Source organism: Molossus molossus, unplaced genomic scaffold (assembly GCF_014108415.1).
Source record: "Molossus molossus isolate mMolMol1 unplaced genomic scaffold, mMolMol1.p scaffold_m16_p_7, whole genome shotgun sequence".
Classification (NCBI taxonomy): domain Eukaryota; kingdom Metazoa; phylum Chordata; class Mammalia; order Chiroptera; family Molossidae; genus Molossus; species Molossus molossus.
The window spans coordinates 16,586,511-16,610,454 of NW_023425401.1; the positions used below are offsets into that span (position 1 = coordinate 16,586,511).

The 23,944-nt window shown below is 37.7% G+C and overlaps 1 protein-coding gene across 3 annotated transcripts in view; it reads right to left on the reverse strand.

Annotated features, from left to right (window-relative positions):
* Positions 1-3,026: 3,026 nt before the first annotated feature.
* KLHL7 (kelch like family member 7) overlaps positions 3,027-23,944 on the reverse strand; it is a 61,016-nt gene continuing 40,098 nt past the window's right edge. For all 3 annotated transcript variants that reach the window (XM_036247337.1, XM_036247339.1, XM_036247338.1), the window contains exons 8-11: positions 11,980-12,220; positions 8,245-8,446; positions 5,901-5,998; positions 3,027-4,394 (exon numbers count right to left, since the gene is read on the reverse strand). In XM_036247337.1, coding sequence (XP_036103230.1) covers positions 4,111-4,394; positions 5,901-5,998; positions 8,245-8,446; positions 11,980-12,220 — 825 coding nt within the window. In that variant the 3' untranslated portion in view covers positions 3,027-4,110. The remainder of the gene's footprint in view (positions 4,395-5,900; positions 5,999-8,244; positions 8,447-11,979; positions 12,221-23,944) is intronic.

A 23,944-nucleotide genomic window follows, 5' to 3' on the forward strand; every position in this document is an offset into this window, starting at 1 on the left:
TTGTTTCCATATCTTAGCTATTGTACAGAATGCTGCAATGAACATAGGGCTGCATATATTCTTTCAAATTAGTGTTTTGGGTTTATTTGGATGTATACCCAGAAGTGGAATTTCTGGATCATAAGACAGTTCCATTTTTAATTTTCTTGAGGAACCTCCATACTTTTTTCTGTAGTGAGTGCACCAATCTGCATTCCCACCAACAGTGCACGAGGAGGGTTCCTGTTTCTCCACATCCTTGCCAGCACTTGGTATTTGTTGATTCATTGATGACAGCCATTCTGACAGGTGTGAGATGATAGCTCATTATGGTTTTAATTTGCATTTCTCTGGTGATTAGTGACATTTAGCATCTTTTCATATATCTATTGGCCACATGTATTTCCTCTTTGGATAAGTGTCTATTCAGGTCCTCTGCCCATTTTAAAAATTGGATTGTTGCCCTGGCCAGTTTGGCTCAGCGGTTAGAGCGTTGGCCTGTGGTCCAGAGAGACTCGGGTTCGGTTCCTGCTAAGGGTGCATACCTCGGATGCAGTTTGTCTCTGGCCCTGGTTGGTCGTGTGGGTAGCAGCCACTTGATGTGTCCCTTTCACATCGATGTTTCTATCTTCCTCTCTCTCCCACTCTATCTGAGCAAAAAAATGGAAAAATGTCCTCTAGGATAAAAAAAAAAATTGGATTGTTTTTGTGGTGTTGAGGTGTATAAGTTCTTTAAAAACTTTGGATATTAACCCCTTATCAGATGTATCATTGGTGAATATCTTCTTCCATTCAGTAGGTTGTCTTTTCATTTTGTTGGTTTCCTTTGCTGTATAAAAACATTTTAGTTTGAGGTAGGGTAGTCCCCTTTCCCCTTTTCCCCTTGCTGGAGTAGATGTATGAGAAAAAATATTGCTAAGAGAGATGTCAGAGATGTTACTATCTATGTTTTCTTCTAGGAGTTTTATGGTTTCGAGCCTTACTTTAAGTCTCTAATCCATTTTGAGCTTATTCTTGTATATGGTATAAGGTGGTCTAGTTTCATGTTTTTGCATGTATCTGTCCAATTTTCCCAACAGCATTTATTGAATAGACTGTCTCTACCCCATCGTATGTTCTTGCCTCCTCTGTCATGTTTTTTTTTTTTTTTTTTTTTAATCCTCACCCGAGGATATTTTTCCATTTTTTGTACAGATAGCGTGGGAGGCAGAGAGAGGAAGGGAGAGAGAGAGAGAAACATCGACGTGAAAGGGACACATCGAGTGGCTGCCACCCGCACGACCAACCAGGGCCGGGGACAAACTGCAACCGAAGTACGTGCCCTTAGCGGGAACCGAACCCGGGTCTCTCCGGACCGCAGGCCGACGCTCTAACCTCTGAGCCAAACTGGCCAGGGCTCTGTCATGTTTTTTTATTTATTTTTATTTTATTTTTTTAACCTCACCCGAGGACATTTTTCCATATTTTGTTCAGGTAGAGTGGGAGGGAGAGAGAGGAACAGAGAGAGAGAGAGAGAAACATCGATGTGAAAGGAACACATGGAGTGGCTGCCATCCTCACGACCGACCAGGGCCGGGGACAAACTGCAACCGAGGTACGTGCCCTTAGCGGGAACCAAACCCGGGTCTCTCAGGACCGCAGGCCGACGCTCTAACCGCTGAGCCAAACCGGCCAGGGCTCTGTCATGGTTTTTTTAAACATTTTTTTTCTTTATTGATTTTAGATAGAGAGGAAGGGAGAGGGAGAGATAGAAACATCGATGAGAGAGAACATAGACTGGCCGCCTCTTGCATGCCCCTCACTGGGGATTTGGCCCACGACCTGGGCATGTGCCCTGACCAGGAATCAAACCAGTGACCTCTTGGTGCATGGGTTGACGCTCAACCACTGAGCCACACCGGCCAGGCTCCTTTGTCATATGTTAATTGACCATATATTGCCTTACTCATATTTCTTTAGTCTTCTTCATTCTGGAACATCCCTCAGTCTTTCCTTGACTTTCATGACCTTGACACTATTAAGAATTATAGCTTGTTATTTTGGAGAAGTTCTTCAGTGCAGATTTATCTGTTTTCTCATGACAAATTTTTTTTCCAATGGAGTGAAAAATTCAAAACCTAACATAAAAATGTTCAGAATAGGCAAATGTAGAGAAAGAAAAAAATTAATGGTTGCCTAGGGCTGGGTATTTGAGGGATATAACTGGGTTGAATAATGTCTCCCCAAAATTCATGTCTACTTAGAACTTCAGAATGTGACCTTACTTGGAAATAGGGTCTTTGCAATGTCATCAGTAAAGATGAGATCATACTGGATGTGGGTGGGGTGGGCTAAATCCAATGACCTCATAATACCACAAAAAGCCAGAGACACACAGGGAAGAAGGCCATGTAAAGACAGAGACAGTGAATGAAGCGAGACAGTTACAAGCCAAGGAACAGCTAGGATTGCCAACAACCACCAGAAGCTAGGGAGAGAGGCTTGGGTATTTTCTATCTCAGGGCCTCCAGAAGGAAGCGATACTGACGACACCTTGATGTAGGACTTCTGGCCCCTTGAACTGAGGAAGAATAAACTTCTGTTGTTTTAAGCCACCAAGTTTATGGTAATTTGTTGCAGGAGCCATAGTGAATTAATACCTGGGGAAAACAGGGAGAGACTGCTAATGAGCATGGGGTTTCTTCTTGAGGTGATGAAAATGTTCCTAAATTGTGGGGATAGTTGCACAATTCTGTGAATATATTAAAGACTACTGAACAATACGCTTTAAATGCTGAATTGTTTGATATGTAAATTATATCTCAATAAATCTATTATGTACATAAAAACCCTACATAAAGAGAAATATCATTCGTTTTTACAATTTCATTTAAACATTTTTAGTATTTAAGATTATACAACTCCCAGATAAAGAAAACAATGAATATTAAAATAGAAACACTGCTTCACAAATTTTATAAACAATCATTATCTAACACATCTAAAATAAAGAATAAAATAGAACTTAGTCTATTTTAAGTTAAAAAATATTTAATATTACCAGATAAAAACATTGATGGTGACAGTTTTATATGGCTCATTCCATACATTTCATGATGTAAAAGGGCAAAACATTACTAGGAAAGGAATGAGTAGATGGGTTTGTAAAAGATATATTGACCACATAAATGAAATTAATATAAGATGACAAATGTTCGATTCAAATTACTATAAAACTTTTAGATATAATGGGGTCAAACATCTCTGATGTGTCTTGCTAAGAGAAAGAAATCATGTGCCTTTTAATCCATAAGAAGTTCAAAGTCAACACTGATATTGTATAACTATCAGTGCTATTCTAGTGACCTATAAATTTGCTCTAAATAGCTTTATTTTTGGCTAGTCAATCATTCTTACATAATTGAATTTTATTTAAAGTGAGGACTGAAGAGACAATCATTTTTAAAGCACTGGGTAAACTGACATAAATTAATGATGGGTACTAAGCTTGACATTTCTGTTTAAAAGATGGGATATATTTAATTGGATTGAATATATTTCATCAGGAGTTTGGTACATTTTTAAGTCCCAAAATGCGACTACAAAGTTTGTGAGAGAGTATGTGCATGCCTCTACTCACTCTGCCGTGCTTTTAAAAATGGAGCACATTTGGCACTAAACAGAACAAATGAAGACAAGCGAAATTATGTGAGACTAAGCTGCTCCATACTACTTTAGTCTTGACTAAACCTAAACAAACAGACCTAGCTACACAGCACTTCTGTGATGTATGAAAATAGAATCTACATCTAAGACGAGACTATTTCACTGATGAGCCAATCCCCCACTCTGTCATATAATATAGTCACAAATGTGAAATTCATTGAAGAATTCATATTTTCACCAAATGTTTAATATTTTTCAAGTTTTCCTGCTAGATATGTTCATGATTATGTGGGCAGCTAAAATGTGGTCTTTGAATTAAGTAAGGAAATCCATATAAAAAAAATCTATTTTATAGGGATCTTTCTTCACTTGAAACTTCCTTTAAAAACAAACCACCAAACTAAAACTTTGCAACCAAACTTTTGGAACCAAGTACTGGTGGCCATATTTTTGAGTCTCTGATGAGTCTTGAAGTCCACTCATTTTTCATGTTTCAAGGGTTTCTTCATTTGCTCCACAAGTATCAACCACACAAATTAAACAACTTGTTACTGGAAAAGCTCGAACTTTGGAGTTGGCAACCCATTTGTCTGTTTCAGTATTATATTCAAGAATGTGTCCTAATCGACCCACACCTTGAAAACCAGCCAAGACGTAAACTATAGAGCCAACTGCTGCACACTTCACAGTCACACCCTTCCATGGCATCGGTGAGACCATCTTCCATTCATTTAATTTTATATCATAATATTCCACATTGTCCAGACCACCTTTAAAAGAATAAAACAAACAACATAAACTATATAAACAATTCTAAGACAGCCTCTTCAAGTAATAATTCTTTGCATTTTTCCAACCTTTTATTGTGAAAATTTTTAAGCACGCATAAAAGGTGTAAAAATTTTATAATGCCCACTTATCTACCATTTGATTCTTAGTCTTACCTTAATACAGCAGAAATTTAACTTTTATTTTTAATCTAACAATCATAAATATTTAATTCTACAAAATTAAAAATTTTCTATCTGTTCTAGAAAAATAAAAAAGTAAACCAATCTGTGTATCTTCCTTCTGATTAACTTTCATTATAATTACTCAAATGTCTCACTTTGTCCTTATACTATTTATCTTTCAGCAGTTTATGAAAAACAGCAATGTGTAGAAATAGGAGAAGGGAAAGAAGTTAATTTATTATTACACTGAAATAATACTTAATGGTACTCACTAAAATGAGATTATGGAGTATCTATAGATTCAGTACAAATTCTCCATTATTTAAAGCAATTATTTAATATTTTTGTACACCATTTAAGAAAATAAAAATGTCAAATTTACTCATTAAAAAATAGTAATATCGATATTTTCACGCAATATTTAAACATGTTTAGGAATATTTGCCATTCAGAACTTGAATACAAGTCCTAAAGCCTGTATTTAAAAAGTTTTTTTAAAGTTCAAATATTTCTGTCACTTAAACAGTTCTTAAACTAGTGTGACACTATACCCCAGGAGGTATTTAGAAATGTGTGGAAGCCATCTGAATCTGTTACAATGGCTGATGGCATTACCCACATTTCGTGGAAAAGGATGTTAAGCATACTCCAGTGTTTCATAGTTCCCCAAAACTATAAACATAAGTATAATGATGTATGTGATAATGCTTGTATCTAGATTTTATTTTTTTATTCCTCACCCGAGGACTTTTTTTTTTTGCATTTATCTTCAGATAAAGCGGGAGGGATAGAGGGAAGAAGAGAGAGAGAAATATCGATGTGAGAGAGACACATCGAGTGGTTGCCACCCACATGACCCCAACCAAGGCCGGGGACAAACTGCAATTAATGTACATGCCCTAAGCGGGAACCAAACCTAGGACTCTCTGGTCCACAGGCCGTCGCTCTAACTGTTGAGCCAAACCGGCCAGGGATTGTATCTAGATTTTAAGAAATGTTTGTGGCCCTGGCCGGTTTGGCTCAGGGTTGGAGCATCGGCCCAGGGACCAGAGAGTCCCATTTGGTTCCCGCTAAGGGCACATACCTCGGTTGCAGTTTGTCCCTTGCCCTGGCTGGGTTGTGCAGGTGGCAACCACTCGATATGTCCCTTTCACATAGATGTTTCTCTCTCTCTTCCTCTCTCTCCCTCCCACTCTATCTGAACAAAAAATGGAAAACTGTTCTTGGGTGAGGATAAAAAAATATATATATTTCTGTAATTTAAGATAAGGAAATATCAGCAAACACGTTGGGAAAGTTGAACAGTGAATTAATATTACACACCTAAGCCATTCTGACCACCCACAGCAAATATTTTGTCTTTTACAAACACCAGTCCATGATTCTTCCTGGCCTCAATCATTGGACATAGCTCAGTCCATCTGAAAAAATAAAAGAATGTTTTTAGTGTACTGTTCATAGGCAGTAAAAAGACTCATACTAATTTATAAGAAAGATCTGTTATCCCAACTAAGTGCTCACTTACCAGTTACATATATGTGTGTATGCATGCTTACACACACACACATCTGGAAGGCTAGAAAACAATAGCTTAACAGTGATTTTGAGTAATTTATTTATAGGTAGATAGATACAGATTTTATTCCCTTCAACTCTCATAGGATATGAGATATAGAATATATCTGGAGACTCTTATTATGTCTTTGGAAGAAATCCACTTCCTGTAGTTCACAATAACTTGTAAAATGGTAACAAAAAATAAGGGAAAGATACATAAAAGACTATAAAGCATGAACACTGTCATATGTGGTTTTAATTAATATTTGTGTATGAATAGGTAAAACAAATTTATCATGGGCCTCTAGCAATCAGCAAATTAGTAGTATCCATTACTATTCACATGTTCATCCTCAAATTTACACTTAGGACTTTGGCCAGCTCTAGTAACTAAAGTACTATCATTCTGTTAAGTTTAATAACTTATTAGTATGTTGCTGTGTTCTCTGAGATTGAGAATATAAATGTGGATACAAGTGTTGAAGGACACCAGTTGACAGGTAATAGCATCATATACACATAAATCACAGACAAGGTGGTTAGCTATTTTTTCTATGAGATTAAATCCCTTCTGTTGCATATACTCCCATACACATCACTGACATTTGTGTTTGTGAAGGTGGTACTGGCCCACAGGCTTGTGTTCTTAACAGCCAATAACCAAAATACTCCAAACAACAGCAAAAGAAAAATTTGGCATAAGTGTTAACTCTCTAATATGGTTATTTCTATCTCTTCTTTTAAACAATGTGATGAATGTAACTTTTCAAAACATAATTAAGACATAATGGTTAAAGATGAAATAGTAGCAACTTATTTGTTGCCTTATATTTATGTATGTATTTTAAACAATGGTTTGGCAGTCACCACTCTCACCCTCAGAGCACCCTGGAAGGTGAGGTGGGCTACTCTGCCCCTAGTTTTTAGGACAAACACAGGTGCTCGCCAGGGGAAAGACCAGCAGAGAGCCGGGCGGTGAGAGAGCCGCACTAGGTCTTCACTGCTCTCCGTGCAGCGAGCCTTAAGAGTGGGCTGTCAAAGTGCAATCAACATAGTATGCGACTTAGAAAAATTCTCTCTCTACAGCCCTCTCTTCTTCAAATATGTCCATGGTATAAATAGCATGTTTTTATGTAGATATAAGTCTCCTGAAGGTTTAGAATTAAGGAAGTTTCACAAAACATTTTTCTTAAAAACATTTTTCTGACTGCACAGGTTTCATTTCATAGTTTCCAATTAAAGACATTCTAGGTACATAACACAAGAAAATTGTCAAAACTTGGAAGAAACATTCTTATAAAATATAACTTGGATGGCTAGATTACATATAGAAAGGAAATCAAAGACAGGTATCATATGATATGACTTATTTGTGAAATCTAATAAAAAAATAAACTGACAAACAAAATAGATCCAGAGACTTGGAAGTAGGGAACAGACTGACAAACCTCAGAGGGAAAGGAGGGTGGGAAGAGATAAACCAAAGAACTTATATGCATGTATGCATAACCAATAGACAGACAATAGTGTGATAAAGGTGGGGAGAGCCAGGAGGAGGGAGGCAATGACGGGGGAGGGGTGGACCGATATCTGTAATACTTTCAACAATAAAGATAAATTTAAAAGATAAAGAAAATCTTAGTAATATATAACTTATTTTTCATTCTGAGATTTGGAAAATTATATTCACACTACTTTTTTTTTCCCTTTATTGACTTTAGAGAGAGAGGAATGGCGAGGGAGAGAGATAGAAACGCTGATGAGAAAGAATATCAACTGGCCACCTTCTGCATGCCCCCCACTGGGGATTGGGCCCACAACGTAGGTATGTGCCCTGACCGGGAATCGAACCAGCGACCTCTTGGTGCATGGGTCAAGGCTCAACTACTGAGCCACACTGGCCAGGCATAAGCTGAAGCCATTTCTTAAGGTGTTGAGGAAGGGTCCAGGCTGTGAACATGCCCACGACCTTAGCACATTTAAAACTGTATGTACATTCTTAATAGAAGAGCCAAATTTTTCTGTTGGATTCCTTCTGCCTTTTGGCATATTCTTCCACTGAGCTTACAGAATATAATACTGTGAAACAGAGTTTTAAACTGATACATACGTTTCTGTGGCAGGATCATAAACTTCGCAGGAATTCAACACTCGGCCAGAAACATTGTTCCCTAAACTTCCACCACAAACGTAGATTAGGCCATTGGCTTCCACCATCCCATGGCTGCAGCGCTGTGTCAGCATGCTGGGCTTCGTGTGCCAGCTTTCTGTTCTCGTGTCATAACACTCAAACAAATACAGAGCTGAGTTTCCTGTAAAAGAGGGACCATCATGCTTGCAGCAGTGTGTGTGTGTGGGCTTGGAATGAAAAGTTGAGCCAGTTACTGGAAGAAAAAATTTAGGGTCATAGAGTCTTTTCTATACTCAATCAACAATACTAGCAGCAAAATGTAGGAATAGTTGGTATAGACCTTAAAAAATATTCCCAGAAGGATCTGTTGGAGAGACTTATTTATTGGTAATTAAATTTTAGAAAAAGATATTGATTTTATTTCAAAAGAAAGTTAAATAAGAAACTTTATGTATGTCCTCATGCCCAGTTCTGCATGATAGGAATGATCCAAACTTGAAATGTTTATATAGAGAGGAAAAGCATAACTATTTACAGATGGTAAATCCACACCTTAAAATAGGAAAACTACTATCTGATACTATTATGAGGCTTATCATTTAATATTCTGTAACAGTCACTGCACCATTAACAAAACTACTACTTCCTAGTTGTGTGGGTAAGCCCTGAAGTCACGCCGATCCATTCTTGAGTATACTCTCAAGGTATTGTTGTATGTTTCTGGTATATTCTGATTACACTTTAAAAAACAAAACAAAACATTTTTATTGATTTTTTAGGGAGAGAGAGAGATAGAAACATCAATGTGAGAGAGAAACATCTATCAGCTGCCTCCTGCACTCCCCCGACTGGGGATCGAGCCCACAACCCGGGCATGTGCCCTGATCAGGAATCGAACTGGGACCTCTTAGTCCATGGGACGACACTCAGTATACTGAGCCACACCAACGGGGCTGATTATACTTTTTTTTTTTATCTTCACCCAAGAACATTTTTCCATTTTTTTTTTTTGTTCAGATAGAGTGGGAGGGAGAGAGAGGAAGAGAGAGAAAGAGAGAAACATTGACGTGAAAAGGACACATTGAGTGGTTGCATCCGTACTACCCAACTAAGGCTGGGGACAAACTGCAACTGATGTACATGTCCTTAGTGGAAACTGAACCCAGGTCTCTCTGGACCGCAGACCGACGCTGTAACCGCTGAGCCAAACCGGCCAGGGCTAATGGCAAAACATATATTCATTCTGTTTTGCAACTTCTGCACATTATAGGAGCTCAATAAAAAGTTTTAGGAATGATACTATTAAAGACCAAATGCTTTGCCTGCCGGTGTGCATGTTGACCCATGCACCAAGAGGTTGCCAGTTCGATTTCTGGTCAGGGCACATCCCCAGTGGGGGGCATGCAGGAGGTGGCCAATTGATATTTCTATCTCTCTCTTCCTCTCCCTAAAATCAGTAAAGAAAAAAAAAGAAATATATATATATATATATATATATATATATATATATATATATATAAAGTCAAGTGCTTTTTTCCTTCCCAAGAAAAAGAAAGTTAGAACTTTACCCAATTATTTCTCATTTCCCACTCTGCTGAACTTTGCTAATGCTTAAAAACACTACCACCACCCTTATAATTCTCAATCGCAATCAAAATCTTGAAAAGCAAAGATCAGAGAGTAACAAATGAAAAAAGCAATGGTCATGACTAACAATAACTCCTTTTTTAAATAAAATAAAAAACGTTTAAACAGTTTGATAGATTTAATTGGTTGACATTAGGGGGGAATATACAGTATATAGCAGATATAAAAAACTAAGTAAGTGCCCTGGCCAGTGTGGCTCAGATGGCTGAGTGTCATCCCATGGACCAAAATGTCACCAGTTTGATTCCTGGTCAGGGCACATGTTCAGTTTGTGGGTTTGGTCCATGGCTGAGGTGTATATGGGAGGCAACTGATTGTGGTGTTTCTCTCTCACATGGATGTTTCTCTGTCTCTCTTTCTCCCTTCCTCTCTCTCTCTCAAAAAAAAAAAAAAAAAAATCAATAAAACCCTAATTAAATAAAAAACTGACTTAGAGTAAATGAAGTTATCTTTTATTCTTTCTACAGAAAGCATATTTATAGAACAGTTACTTATGATTATTTTTAGCACGTATCATATTTGAAATATAATGTATTAGACATTCTGTGAAAAATGCTTTTAAAGAAGGGAAAAGGTCACCTCTTAAATCACATTTTGGAAATCATACTTTTTCTTGTATTTATCTGGGAGGGGGTGAAAACTTAGATAAATACGCTGAACAAAAGTAAAACATTCTTTGGGCTAATATAAAATCATCAAAGAAAATAAACTTAATTAACATATGTATTCCATATATTAGGTTTACTCAGTCTTCCTAGTTTCTTTATTAGCCCATTACTTAGCTAAAAAAATTACTTTAAAAGATGAAAGCATGTAAAAGCTATATGTGTCTAGTCTGCACCTAGAATATTCATTCAGAAAAATTATTTATTACTAGATTTATGAGGGATCACTTTGTAAGTTACATAAATGTCTAACCATTGTGCTGTATATGTGAAACTAATATAATATTAAATGTCAACTGTAATTGAAAAATAAAAATAAAACAAAAAAAATTATTCATTTAGAAAAAGATCACTATTGGACACTAAGTTATCCACCAATGAGAAAGGTTTTTACCCTGTTCTGATCAATATCAATAACTATCAGTTATTATATTAAAAAGGTAAAGAATAGCCCTGGCGAGTTTGGCTCAGCGGTTAAAGAGCGTTGGCCTGCAGTCCAGAGAGACCTGCGTTCAGTTCCTGCTAAGGGCATGCACCTCAGTTACAGTTTGTCCCAGGCCCTGGTTGGGTTGTGTGGGTGGCAGCCACTCGATGTGTCCCTTTCACTTCAATGTTTCTCTCTCTCCCTCCCACTCTATCTGAACAAAAAATGGAAAATGTCTTCGGGTAAGGATAAAAAAAAAAAAGGTAAAGAATAAAGCAAATAAAAAGTTCATTCTTAGTTTCTTTCTGATGCAAAGAAAGCAAAGATAATACAAATTTTAAAAGCTTGAATGTAGTAAAGAGTCTTAAAAGACCTATAAGTAAGGCAAACTCTGAAATCTTAAAACAAATAATATTATGTATCAAAAACAACTAATCTAGCCCTGGACAGTTTGGCTCAGCAGTTACAGCGTCAGCCCAAGGACCAAAGAGTCTCAGGTTCAATTCTGATCAAAGGCATGTACCTTGGTTGCGGTTCAGTCCTTGGTTCTGGTCAGGGTTGTGAGGGAGGCAACCAATTGATATGTCTCTCTCACATCCATGTTTCTGTTTTTCTCTCTTTTTCCTTCCCACTCTATCTGAAGATAATAGGAAAAATATCCTCAGGTGAGGATTTAAAAAAAAAAACAACAAAAACCTAATCTAGAACTAATCCAGTTATTGTCAATGAAAGAAAGCTTTGTTATGACAAAAATGGACAATTAACATAACCTAGGAAATTGAAGTTCTTGTAAAACAATGACTTACAAAGGAGTAGGGTAAGCCTTCAGGGACATGGGCTCTAAAAAAATAACATATGCATTTAAATTATGCCCCAAATAGCTGGACAAATAACACCAACTGTTTATTTAAATATGAAAGCCAAGATACTCCACTCTAAAGCACATGCCCCAAACAAAAACACCGAGGAAGTCCTTACCGACTTCGGAACCTCCAGATGTATAAATTTTGCCCTCGGCGGCGCAGGCAGCAAGGCTGTCTCTAGGTGTTGGGGGGCCCAGTTTGGAATACCAGCTATCCTTCACGACATTATAGCAGTCCATTCGTTTTATGGGGAAGAGCTGAGAGCCACCCAAAATGTATACAACGTTGTCCCAAAACACGCATGCTGCATCTCTTCGTTTTTCAAAGGGGCAGCGAATGTCTGTCCAGCTATAATCCTGTAACAGGAAAGGGCAGGAAGCTTTCAGTAATGGAAAAATGTAGTTGAAAAGGATAAAGCAAAGATATAGTTGAAAAAATACAAAACACGAGAATATATTAATTTTCTAGAATAAATATAAAAAAGTTTGGCTTGAGACTATTATTTAACCTATGTGATTTTTTCAGAATGTTGGCTGCTTTGGGTCTTTTCTGGCTCTAAAATAAACTTTAATACATTTGGAAGTATCATCATCACCCAGTCTTCTCTTCTTTCTGCTACTGAGGATAATAATACAAGAAAATTATAAAATATGTAGTTTATTTTTAAAAAGTTTTTTTTTTTCCAAATATAAATATCCTTATCCTTTCCCTGCCAGATGCATAGAGCGTTATAAAGAATCAATGGTTGCCCTGGCTGGAGTGGCAAGGTTTCATAGACATTGCCCAGTACACTGAAGGGTGGTGGATATGATTCCCAATTAGGGCACATACCCAGTTTGTAGGTTTGATCCTCAGTTGGGACATGTACGGGAGACTACCAATCAGTGTTTCTCTCTCTCTCCCCCTCTCTCTCTCTCTCTCTCGTCAATAAAAAACATGTCCTGAGGTAAGGATTAAAAAAAAAAAATCAATGTTTAATTTGAAGTTTAAATCGCTATTATACTACTGATGTCTAAAGCTAGAAGGTATTTTGGGGACTTCTGTGAGATACTAATTTTCTGTAAACATTCAGTTGAGCCAGTGTAGTCAGCTGATGCTTAAAGCTGTGATATTTATTATGAAATAATACTTGAGTACAGTAGTTCCCCATTATCCGTGGTGGATTTATTCCAAGACCCCCAGTGAATGCCTGAAACCATGGATGGTACTGAACCCCATATATGTTATGTTTTTTTCCTATACATACATACTATGATAAAGTTTAATTTATAAGTTAGACACAGTAAGAGATTAACAATAACTAAAAATAAAATAGACTAACATATTTTATGTTATAATGTAAAAGTTATGTGAACGTGGAGTATTCTCAAATTGTACTGTACTCACCCTTGTGATGATGTGAAATGATACAATGTCTACATGAGGAGATAAAGTGAGGTGACACAGGCACTGTGACATAGCGTTAGGCTACTACTGACCTTCTGACGATACATCAAAAGGAGGATCATTTAGCCATGATATGAATTGTTTATTTCTCAAATTTTCCATTTAATATTTTCAGACCATGGTTGACTGTGGGTAACTGAAACTGCAGAAAGTGAAGTGGCGAATAAGGGGTACTACTGTAATCTGTTCTGAGTAGTCTGGAAACTTACTTTTTCTTCCCAATGATTAGAAATGGGCATCTATTAGGACTTCACAATGAAGGTTGTTCACACCCCTCTCCGTTTCCTCACTATGTTTGATGACATCCAAGGACAACTGTGCTTTTCTTTTATGTAAATGTCTAGGGGAATGTACCCAAAGTTACAGCATCTTGGATCCTCCCCTTTTTGAGCAAAGAAGCTAGTGTTTCTGACTGTTTTCTGAAAATGGATGCAAATAATTAGGGCTGGATGGAAATGCAAGCAATTCCCAATCTCACTGAAGATGATTAATAACATTCAGTTCCCTTTGGGAAAATATATCAAGTGATATCTATGATGCTAGTATTCCATGTTTCAAGCATTCATCAGATTAGAGCAAAGTATCGTAGAAAATGGCTTTTATTAAGGTTTCTTAGCAAAAAAAAAAAGTCCCTGATATAGAATATCTTGACTTCTGGTGATGATAAGCATTCTGCTTTTTAGGTGACCAGAAAAACAAAGGCTTAATCTACTTTTATTCTCAAATTAAGATCTATGTGTCCCCCTGGCTTATTGTGTGGTATATGTATTGGTAGGCACACAAAACTATAGGATATACAGAACTCCTCTCAATGCTTCAGTTTTACTGAATGGATACTGAAAAATGGGAAAAATATTTTAAAAAAATTTTTTTCTTAGAGAAACTGCATACAACAAAATGAAAATAAAAAGAGACAAAACAATGACTATTCTATAGGGAGCGATCCCTCAAAAGTAAACCAATGGTTCTTTTACATACTCTGCAGATCTATTCATAATTCTTATCTCACCAAGTTCGATAGCAGAGAAATACAATTTCATTAATGAGATACACTGTTAACTCAGTGAATCTCAAGTCTTGCCACTCTTACATCCAACTCATTAATATTATTAGCAAGCAATATGGCAACTTTTCCAGTTTCTAAGGATGTCCTCAAGAACACAGTTTCCATGCTCTTTCTTATTTAACTTCTATTCTTTTTTTTTATTTTTTATTCTCACCTGAGGACATTTTTGCATTTATTCTCAGATAGAGTGGGAGGAAGAGAGGGAGAAACATCCACGTAAGAGAGACACATCAACTGGTTGCCACACACACGACCCCAACAAGGGCCAGGGACAAACCACAACTGAAGTACGTGCCCTTAGTGGGAACCGAACCTGGGCTCTCTGGTCCGTGGGCCAACACTAACTGCTAAGCCAAACTGGCCAGGGAGGCCATTTATTCTTTTTTTTTTTTTTTTTTTTAATCCTCACCTGAGGACACTTTTCCATTTATTGCACAGACAGAGTGGGAGGGAGAGAGAGAGGAAGGAAGAGAGAGAGAGAAACATCGACGTGAAGGGACACATCGAGTGGCTGCCACCCGCACGACCAACCAGGGCCGGGGACAAACTGCAACCGAAGTACGTGCCCTTAGCGGGAACCGAACCCGGGTCTCTCGGGACCGCAGGCCGACGCTCTAACCGCTGAGCCAAACTGGCCAGGGCCCATTTATTCTTTTAATGATCTCTAATACTGCTACTCTTCAAATTAAAAATAACTGCTCACATAGAAGCTGGGATTAAAACAAACACAATACCCTTTCTTTTATCTATTTTTTATCCTCACCCGAGGACATTTTTGCATTTATCTTCAGATAGAGCGGGAGGGAGAGAGGAAGGAAGAGAGAGAAACATGGATATGAGAGAGATACATCGAGTGGTTGCTACCCACATGACCACAACCAGGGCCGGGGACAAACTGCAACCGAGGTATGTGCCCTTAGTGGGAACCAAACTCAGGACTCTCTGGTCCGCGGGCCAACGCTCTGACCTCTGAGCAAAACCAGCCAGGGCCCTTTTCTTTTAGCTAGATGAGCTTAAATATTTAGATGCTAAGTTATGAGGTTTCAAAGAATGAATCCCAAAGGCTTTGGTAACAGAACAGTTCTAACTTTCTAATACTGCTCAGGGATTTAAGTAGGAAATTAATGAGTGCTCATACATACCTGTCATACAGGGTTTGACTATGCTTCAGATTTAACAATTAAAATAAATTGCTCTCACCCGGCTGATGTGGCCCAGTGGTTGAGAGTCGACCCATGCACCAAGAGGTCGCTGGTTCGATTCCTGGTCAGGGCACATGCCCAGGTTGTGGGACCAATCCCCAGTGGGGGGCATGTAGGAGGTGGTCAATCAATATTCTCTCTCATTGATGTTTCTCTCTCTCCCTCTCCCTTCCTCTCTCTAAAATCAATAAAGAAAAAAATTAGAATAAAATAAATTGCTCTCTTGAAATTATAAGCCCATGGGGAAAATGACTAACCTTTGTGTGTGTAGTATGTGTGTGTGACACAGGAATAGGCTCATGTTTCTATTTACTTGCAATCTAGTCTATGATTCCTCTAGAAATCCTGAAGTTTTTAAATCTCTTCCAACTCTCCAAATACTGTAATTGGTCACTCTACATGTTAGACACTAAGTTTGATAAATACTAACTATATATAATATTCTGCCTAAAAGTTCATCTTCTAGGCAGAAAGTAAAATTATCCTTGCAAAAATTTCTTCCTAGAATGCAAAATGGGCTTTATTTCAACTAAAATGTAATGTTTTACATTTGGGATCACTCAATCTGTCAGATGTTAAGTACACCTGTGTTTGAACATATCTGACTTTGACTATATATGAATATATGGGGGGAGGGAAGCTTATGATCTTTTTCTTCTCTGTGTGTGTATGCGTAGACCTCCCTGGGAAGTCTGTTTAATTCTTGCTATCTACCTTAGTACCCTTAATCTGAAATAGACTACTGAGAAGGTGATTTGATATTTGCCCTTTAGTAACTTGTTATACTAGGAGATGAGGTGTGTAGTTGAGGAAGCAAGCATAGAGGGGAGAAAAATAGATGGGAAGTAAGGACTGTCAGCTCAGTGGGTGTAAGTGCTGGTCTTAGCCTAGTGATGGGACCACTCCCAACCTGGGGCCTGCAGGTGAAGGTTTACTTCAGCTCCTTACACTCCTAGGCTACCGGCGAGCTAGAGGGACATGCAGCTTTCCTGTTAGCAAATAGATAGATGAATAATAGCACTAGAGTCAGTGTATGCGTGTGGGCCAGGAAATGTTACCCTAAAAATATAATTTAATTCAGTTAAATTTTTTTTTTTAATCCTCACCTGAGGACATTTTTCCATTTTTTGTTCAGATAGAGTGGAAGGGAGAGAGAGAGAGAGAAACATCGATGTGACAGAGACACATCGAGTGGTTGTGTCTCTCTTGCATGACCCAACCAGGGCCAGGGACAAACTGCAACCGCGGTACATGCCCTTAGCAGGAACCAAACCTGGGTCTCTCTGAACCGCAGGCTGACACTCTAACTGCTGAGCCAAACCGGTCACGGCTAATTCAGTTAAATTAATTGAGGTTATCTAGTCCATGTGAGGTTCTGTATTTAGCTGCTGAGAAGATATGAAAATGTGGAAAATGGAAAGCCTGGAAAAGACATAAGTAGAAGGATTTCTCAAGTTTCCACACATCACACATATGTGCACCTAATACACATGCAGACACTCCCATGTATAGAGTCCTGCCTCCCTGGGCCTTGTCAGCTTTTCTTGCCTCTGCTGCGTTATACCACATTGGAGGCTTTTTTCAAGTTCAAGACTCCTTTTCTTTTTGTTGGTTTCTCCAACTTCCTTTCTCTGAATCCCCACTACACTGATGAAGGAGTACTCCATCATGTCTTGTCCTGTGTGATTCCCCAGCTGTATCAGGTGAAACACTTCCCGAGGTGAGGGGCTATAACATTTCTTCAAATGACTCAAGGCAAAAACATTAGTCTACTATTTTTCTTGAGAGTAAGAACTGATTTTATATAATCTGTATTCTGAAAACACATGGGTCCTCAAAAAACAGAAACACTACAGATATAGGTTTTAATAATCAAGACAACCAAAATCCAAAATGAAAGAAATACTTTTTATTTTTAAGACTTAAGAACTTTATTTTGGATCATTTTGAGAGGAAGCCAGGCAAAATTAGGGAAGATGAGGGTCTTAGAAAAAAAGAAAGCATAATTAACAAAATGGTAAACAACTTGAAGATTTCTTGCAGAAACCTCTAATAGTCAATCTGAGTTTAAGATGACCAAATTGTAATCACTTTCTCTGAAGCCATTATCTGACTTATCCTGGTTTCTTTTTCTTTTTAAAATATTCTCATCTGAGGATATTTTTCCATTTATCTTCAGACCAGGGGTGTGGATGGGGGTAGGGGAAACACGGACATGAGAGAGACACATTGACTGGTTGCCTCCTGCAAGACCCAGACCAGGGCCAGGGACTGAACCACAACTGACTGGAATCAAACCCATGACTCTTTGGTCCATGGGCCGACACTCCAACCACTGAGCCAAACCGGCCAGGGCTAAATCATCTTAGTTTCTAAGGGCTGTCAAATATCACAGAACTATGGTGACAATCAAGTTTACGTCAGATGCCAAAACATTCCTAGAAGTAGTTTCATGAAAAATATACAGACACACTTTTGTTCATTCATTTCACAAGGTCACAAAGAATATAGCTCTAAGAAACTAGTAAACTTGGGCACTGAACTAGGCTCTGTATGAAGGACCTGTGGGTCTCTCATATGTCAGTTAACCTCTCCGGGTGTTAGCTTCCTTATCTGTAAAACAAAGAGACAACTAGTTGATCTTAGCCCCCCAACCCCCTTTTAGCCCTAAAATCCAATTATCGTGTGTCCAAATGATTTAGAATGTGTCAATAACAAAGAGCCACTATTAAATTATTCATTATTGAGCACTTCCCTTTCCAGGAACTATGATTAAATATATTAAAACATTATCTTATTTCCTCCATAACCCTATGAGGCAATATTCTCATTTTATAGATAAGAAAACTAAATCTTCGCGATGTTAACTACCTTGTCAAAGGTCACAGAGTCAGAGAGTGGTGAATCCAAGATTTAAATGTGAATCTCAGACTCCAAAGCTGTGCTCTTAACCCTTCACTGCCCCACTTCTCCAAAAATCTCATTAAGTGGCAGCATAGAAAGAACAATGCTTTGGGAGTGAAGTATTCTGGGTTCTTCTAGTTCCTGTTGTGCTTCAGGCTCAGTGTCTGGGCATTTGACTTGACAGTGGGGAACCTGAACAGCCTCATCTATAAAATCAGGCTATAGGCAGGATGGCCACTGAGGTCCCACACAACCACTTGTAAACACAATGCTCAACCACTAAAACCACAGCTTCTCTGAAAACAGGGACTTTTCCCAGGTCTTGGTGTGATGCATGTTTTAGGGAATGTTCGTATTGGATGACAAGCCACTTTAGTAGAAAAGTATATCTCATCCAGCTGAGCTACCTTCATTATTGACCTTCTAAAGGCCTAAGACTGTAGATATGACACTTGACTCTTAGTTTAGACCAGTCCCTTACTGCAGCTCTGTCCTTAAATTGCACTGACACCAGCGTGCATCTTGTCACTATGGCTCCTGACCCTGTGGCAAGGAACAGGGAGACCTGTGGCCAACCAACAAATAGTAACTGGAGTCAGGGGCCAGGATTTCATCTACTTTTTGGGTAAATCTAAATAGTTTCTATTTTTATCCTTTGCTATTCCTGGAAATTTACCCTAAAGAAAAAACTGGACAGTGTACAAAGTTAGCATATACAAGGATGTTTCACTCAGGGATATTTTAACAGGACAAAATGAGAAATAGGCCAAATGTACATGAAGAAGACAGGCATTAAACAAATTATGGTACATCCTTGTGATGGAATACTCTGCAGTCCATCAAAAGGATGGTATTCTCACTGACATAAAAATACTGCCATTATATAAATGCTGAGAGTAAAAAAATGTTATTACAAAATAGCCTGCATGGCATGATGTCATATATGTAAAACGAGAGGATTTAAATGAAGTTCACTAATTACTGACAGCTGTATTTTGATATTGGGAGAACTATGACGGTCTCCTTTAGATTTTGCTATATTTGAATTTTCTACAATGAGCATGTTTTATTTATTTATTTTAACAGAAAAAGTAAATACAACAACCAGACAAATGGTACCAAAAGTATGGTACCAAGAAAACATCATCTTCTTATACTTATAATAGTGTTAAATGTTTTAATAGAAATGTAAAATTTAAAACTAATTAAAGGCTTTAAGAACTGAAAAACATAAAGAGTTATAATATGAGGCTGGATTTCAACTACAGAATGGATCAGAAATAGTCTCTGCCTTCCTGCCAAATAGTACTTTTCTGAGGGCACTCTAGCTTTTCAGAAGTGAACACATGATTATGCCAAGTAATTTCACAGGCGGAATCCATGTTGAAATGCACTCATTTTCAACAGGGTCACACAAATATTGCTGGAAATATATTAAACCCCAAAGTCCAGAAAGGAATTTAATGATCAGTCATTAGGAGAAAATACTCTGGTAAATCAAGTTCTTTAAGAAATATAGCATTGTAGCTAGGAAAAAAAAAAAAAAGGCTTCCACGGTTAAGGGTGGGTGGGGAATGATTGTGCTGTTGTAAGCTCACAGATAATTAAGAACAATGACTATGCAAACGGGTGTTTCTCAGCTGTTAATGATTAGTTAAAATAAGCAGAGTCTGAAATGATGCCAGAGACCAGCTCAGAGGGAATTACTAATTAAGAATCACTGTTGCCTTAGAAGCTCACAAAATGTTCTTCCCTTCTGCTCTCAAACTAAAACCATAGCACTAAAAATATAAAATTTGAACCTGAACTACGCAGAAATTTAAGTGTGAGATGAAACTCAGCCAAAAGTGAAATCTGACATAAATATTGTGCTCAATAAATAGATGAGATAGTAGGGAAGTATTTCATTGCTAGCACCCTACCAGTTACCTCAACACAAGATTTGTCTGTTTCTGCTCTCTCCCAGCCTTTTTAGGGGACTGACCTGTTAATTTATGATAATTATGGCTGGCCTTGGCTTACAGAGAATGAGTTTGATGTCATCCCACCCATGGTTAGCCATATTGTCATTCGGGTTTCTTGCAGAGACAGTGACTAAACACAAAAGGAAACAGATCTCTGAAGGTGGGAACCTCAGGCATTGTACCTATGTGGGGTACAAGGGGCTGAGGTTGATTTTAGAACAAAACTACAAAAACGGTGTGTTATGGAGATGCTGGGAAAGAAAAAACCAAACCAAACCAAACCAAGGCTCTCAATATTCCTGTTTTGGAAGACATTCTAGGAAGGCAGAGCGCTCTTCTGAGAATTGACCTCAGAGCATGTTTCAACCACTTCTATATAAACGTGAGGACCACTTGTCTAATTAAACTGCCTGCAAACAATCAGGCAGGAGAAATACTGAGCACAAACAGCAAAGAACATTAAATTTTTTTTTTTTTTTTTACCACTGGGTACCTATTATTCTGATGACTAAGGGTAACTTAAGGGATACCCATGACCACCCACACTTGTATTCCAGCAATGTCAGTCCCTGGGGCCCCAGCTGTGGGTCCCATCCTCCTGAGATGACTGCTGCCCATTTTGGACATTTTGTTCCTGTATGTGCTCCTGATCATTTTAGCGGTGCTCGCCTTTTTACCTGAGTTCACTACTTCTATCATACTCTTGCTGGTGGCAAACACTACCGTTACACTCTTTAAAAAACCTTGCTAATTGTTTATTGCAACACCATTTTCCTTTAAGGTTTATACTTTCTTTCATGCACATGTTTTTAAAAGTCTTATGCAACACATTATAACTGCCAATTTCCATCCTGACCACAGAGTGGACTGTCTCCTCAATGGAGGCCTGTTTAAGAGGGAAAGTGTCCATGACACTGTGAGAAAAGGCACTGTGATACCTTTCATAAACAGTATCTCCAACAGGAAATTTGTGCTCTGGCTTGAAGGTAACTTCATTTCTCTCTCTCTCTTTCCCTCCCTCCCTCCCTCTCTCCATGTCTTTTGATTTAGGGGCAATCTATATTTAAATCCAGTCCTATAAAACTAACTGACAAAACTGCCTGTGAAATGTTATATAAAGTTATACTGGTTCATTCACCTTAACAAACTTGAACACAGCCTATCTCAGAGATATCATGGGTTTGCTTCCAGACCATTGCAATAAAGTGAGTGTCGCAATAAAGCAGTCTGCAATCTTTTTTGCTGGTGGAGGGTGTAGTCTACAATTTGTAAACAGAAAAAGAACACACGCAATGTCTGTGAAGCATAATGAAGCGAAGCACATAACATGAGGTGTGCCTGTACCCACACTGGGCCAGACACTAATCTCAGTGATGAATCCTCTACGTCAGAGTTCTGAGTAAGAAAATGTACTCAGGGTAAACCTTCTGGACCTCGTGGCTCCATATAACATGGCATCCTATGGTTTTGTTTTATAATTTTCAGGCTCTGGCCCTCACCCTGTGGTCTTACCCCTTGCTTGTTTTGACAAGAAATATGCAGAATCCCCTTTTCTCTGGTCATAGTCTCCTATGTCTCCACCAAACGGAAGTGGTGAGCCAAGACCCTTACAAGGTTCTAAGTCCTCAGAGCTCATCACTTCATTGACAAGAACAGTCCAAATAAAAACTGGTCAATTAAGTCAACTTTTATTTGGGCATCAATATTATAAGACATTCCCATGCTTCTATTTGAGAACACCAATACTAAGAGAGTAGAGCACTGGATACAGACAAATAACTCTTTTAGTAATCACTAAGCACTTGAAAACTTAAAAAAAACCCAACAGGTACAGGTGGGAAAGGGGAGGCTCAGCAGGCTTTATAAAAAGACTATAACAAGAACAATATCATTTCAATTCAATACAGCGACCCAAGACTTCCTTTTCTGTCAATTTTCAGAAAATATATTAAGATTCTCTATCTTGTCATTTTTCAATCAGCCATTAATTAATACAAATATTTGCCTCCTCTCACCAGTGATATCCAAAGAATATCTAAAGATAATAGTTTACAGGGATACTGGCCTAATTCTAGATAATTCAATTAAGTAATAATGCTTAAATTTTCCCCTTTGAAGGAGATCAGTTCAATAAAAATGATCATTTTTGGCTGGTAGAGAACACACAAAAATGGGTCCCCTTTAATGACAGTTAAAACCATTTTAAGATTTGTGAAAATATTAAGTTCAAGAACTTTAAAATAAAACAATTCCTATATAGTACTTATTATGCAGTCCACTTGAATAATAAAATAATGTTCACTTTGGGAGATTCAAGGTAAATAATAATTTATTATGAAATCAGCCTCCCAAATTGTTTTAATATTAGACAGAATAGAGACTAATCACCTCATATTAAAATATTAAATACAAATAATAGTAAATGGTGCAAAATTTTAAAGATAAAGTTTTATAGCAAAAAGGGCTGGTACTTCTAAGAGAAATGTTTAATAAATAATGTAATGAGATTCTAATAGTGTTAGTTTCAAGGAATAGGACAGAATTGATGAAATGAGGATGTTTTTATTGGTAGTTATTTCCTCAATTATTTGAATTTTTCCACTGGAATTCTAAAAATTTGTGGTTGAAGGCTGTAAGTATAGCAGTGAGTATAGGCCATCTATAAGAGCAAGATAAGACATCAAATGAGAATTCTGAAGTTACAGTCTCACCTCCAGGCTGGTGCAGAATATATATCTCTTTTCAACTGTCCAATAAAAAAAAAAAAAAAAAAAAAAAATCAAGAAAAGTGTTAAAACTACAGACCAAAAAACAAAGGGCTAAGAGTCATTTCACATTTACCTTACTCTAGAAACCATGCTCACTGTCTCCTAAATGGAATCAGGATTCTCCTTGTCCCTCTGTATATGAAAATAGCTATCTATTTTACTTTAAGATAAAATATTACTACCAAAACATGTTTAAGTCTTTATAATTATCAAATTCAACTACAGTTAGGCTTTGGGAAACAGGTGGAGGTATCACTATTATTAACACCTGAAAGCTGTGGTCATGACATTACAACTAAATTCCTATGATTTAAGCTTTTTGCTGGGAAAAAGAGTATATTTACAAATTTTCTATTCTTGACTCAAAGGATCCTGAAAATTTTAAAAACACTGAAATTAAAAAGCCACCAAAGTGTCAATTGTCTTAACCTTACCCGATATGAAATAGATGTGCAGGTGTAACAACCTCTTAAGTACAATGACACTATGCTTATTGGATTGTACTGCACAGGCCATGAAGTCTCATGGGACCTGCTAGTACCCAGTCTTCTGAGAAGGGAAGCCAAATGTCTTTAGTAAAAAATATCAGCCTACATTCTAGAGATGGAGAAAGGATCTGTGATAGATGTATGAGCTGAGAGCAGCCCAACAGAGACAGCCCAAATATGATAGTATTTAGCCAGTCTAACCTAATCTTCCTTCCTTGAAGAGGTCTTTTTGATATCTGGCA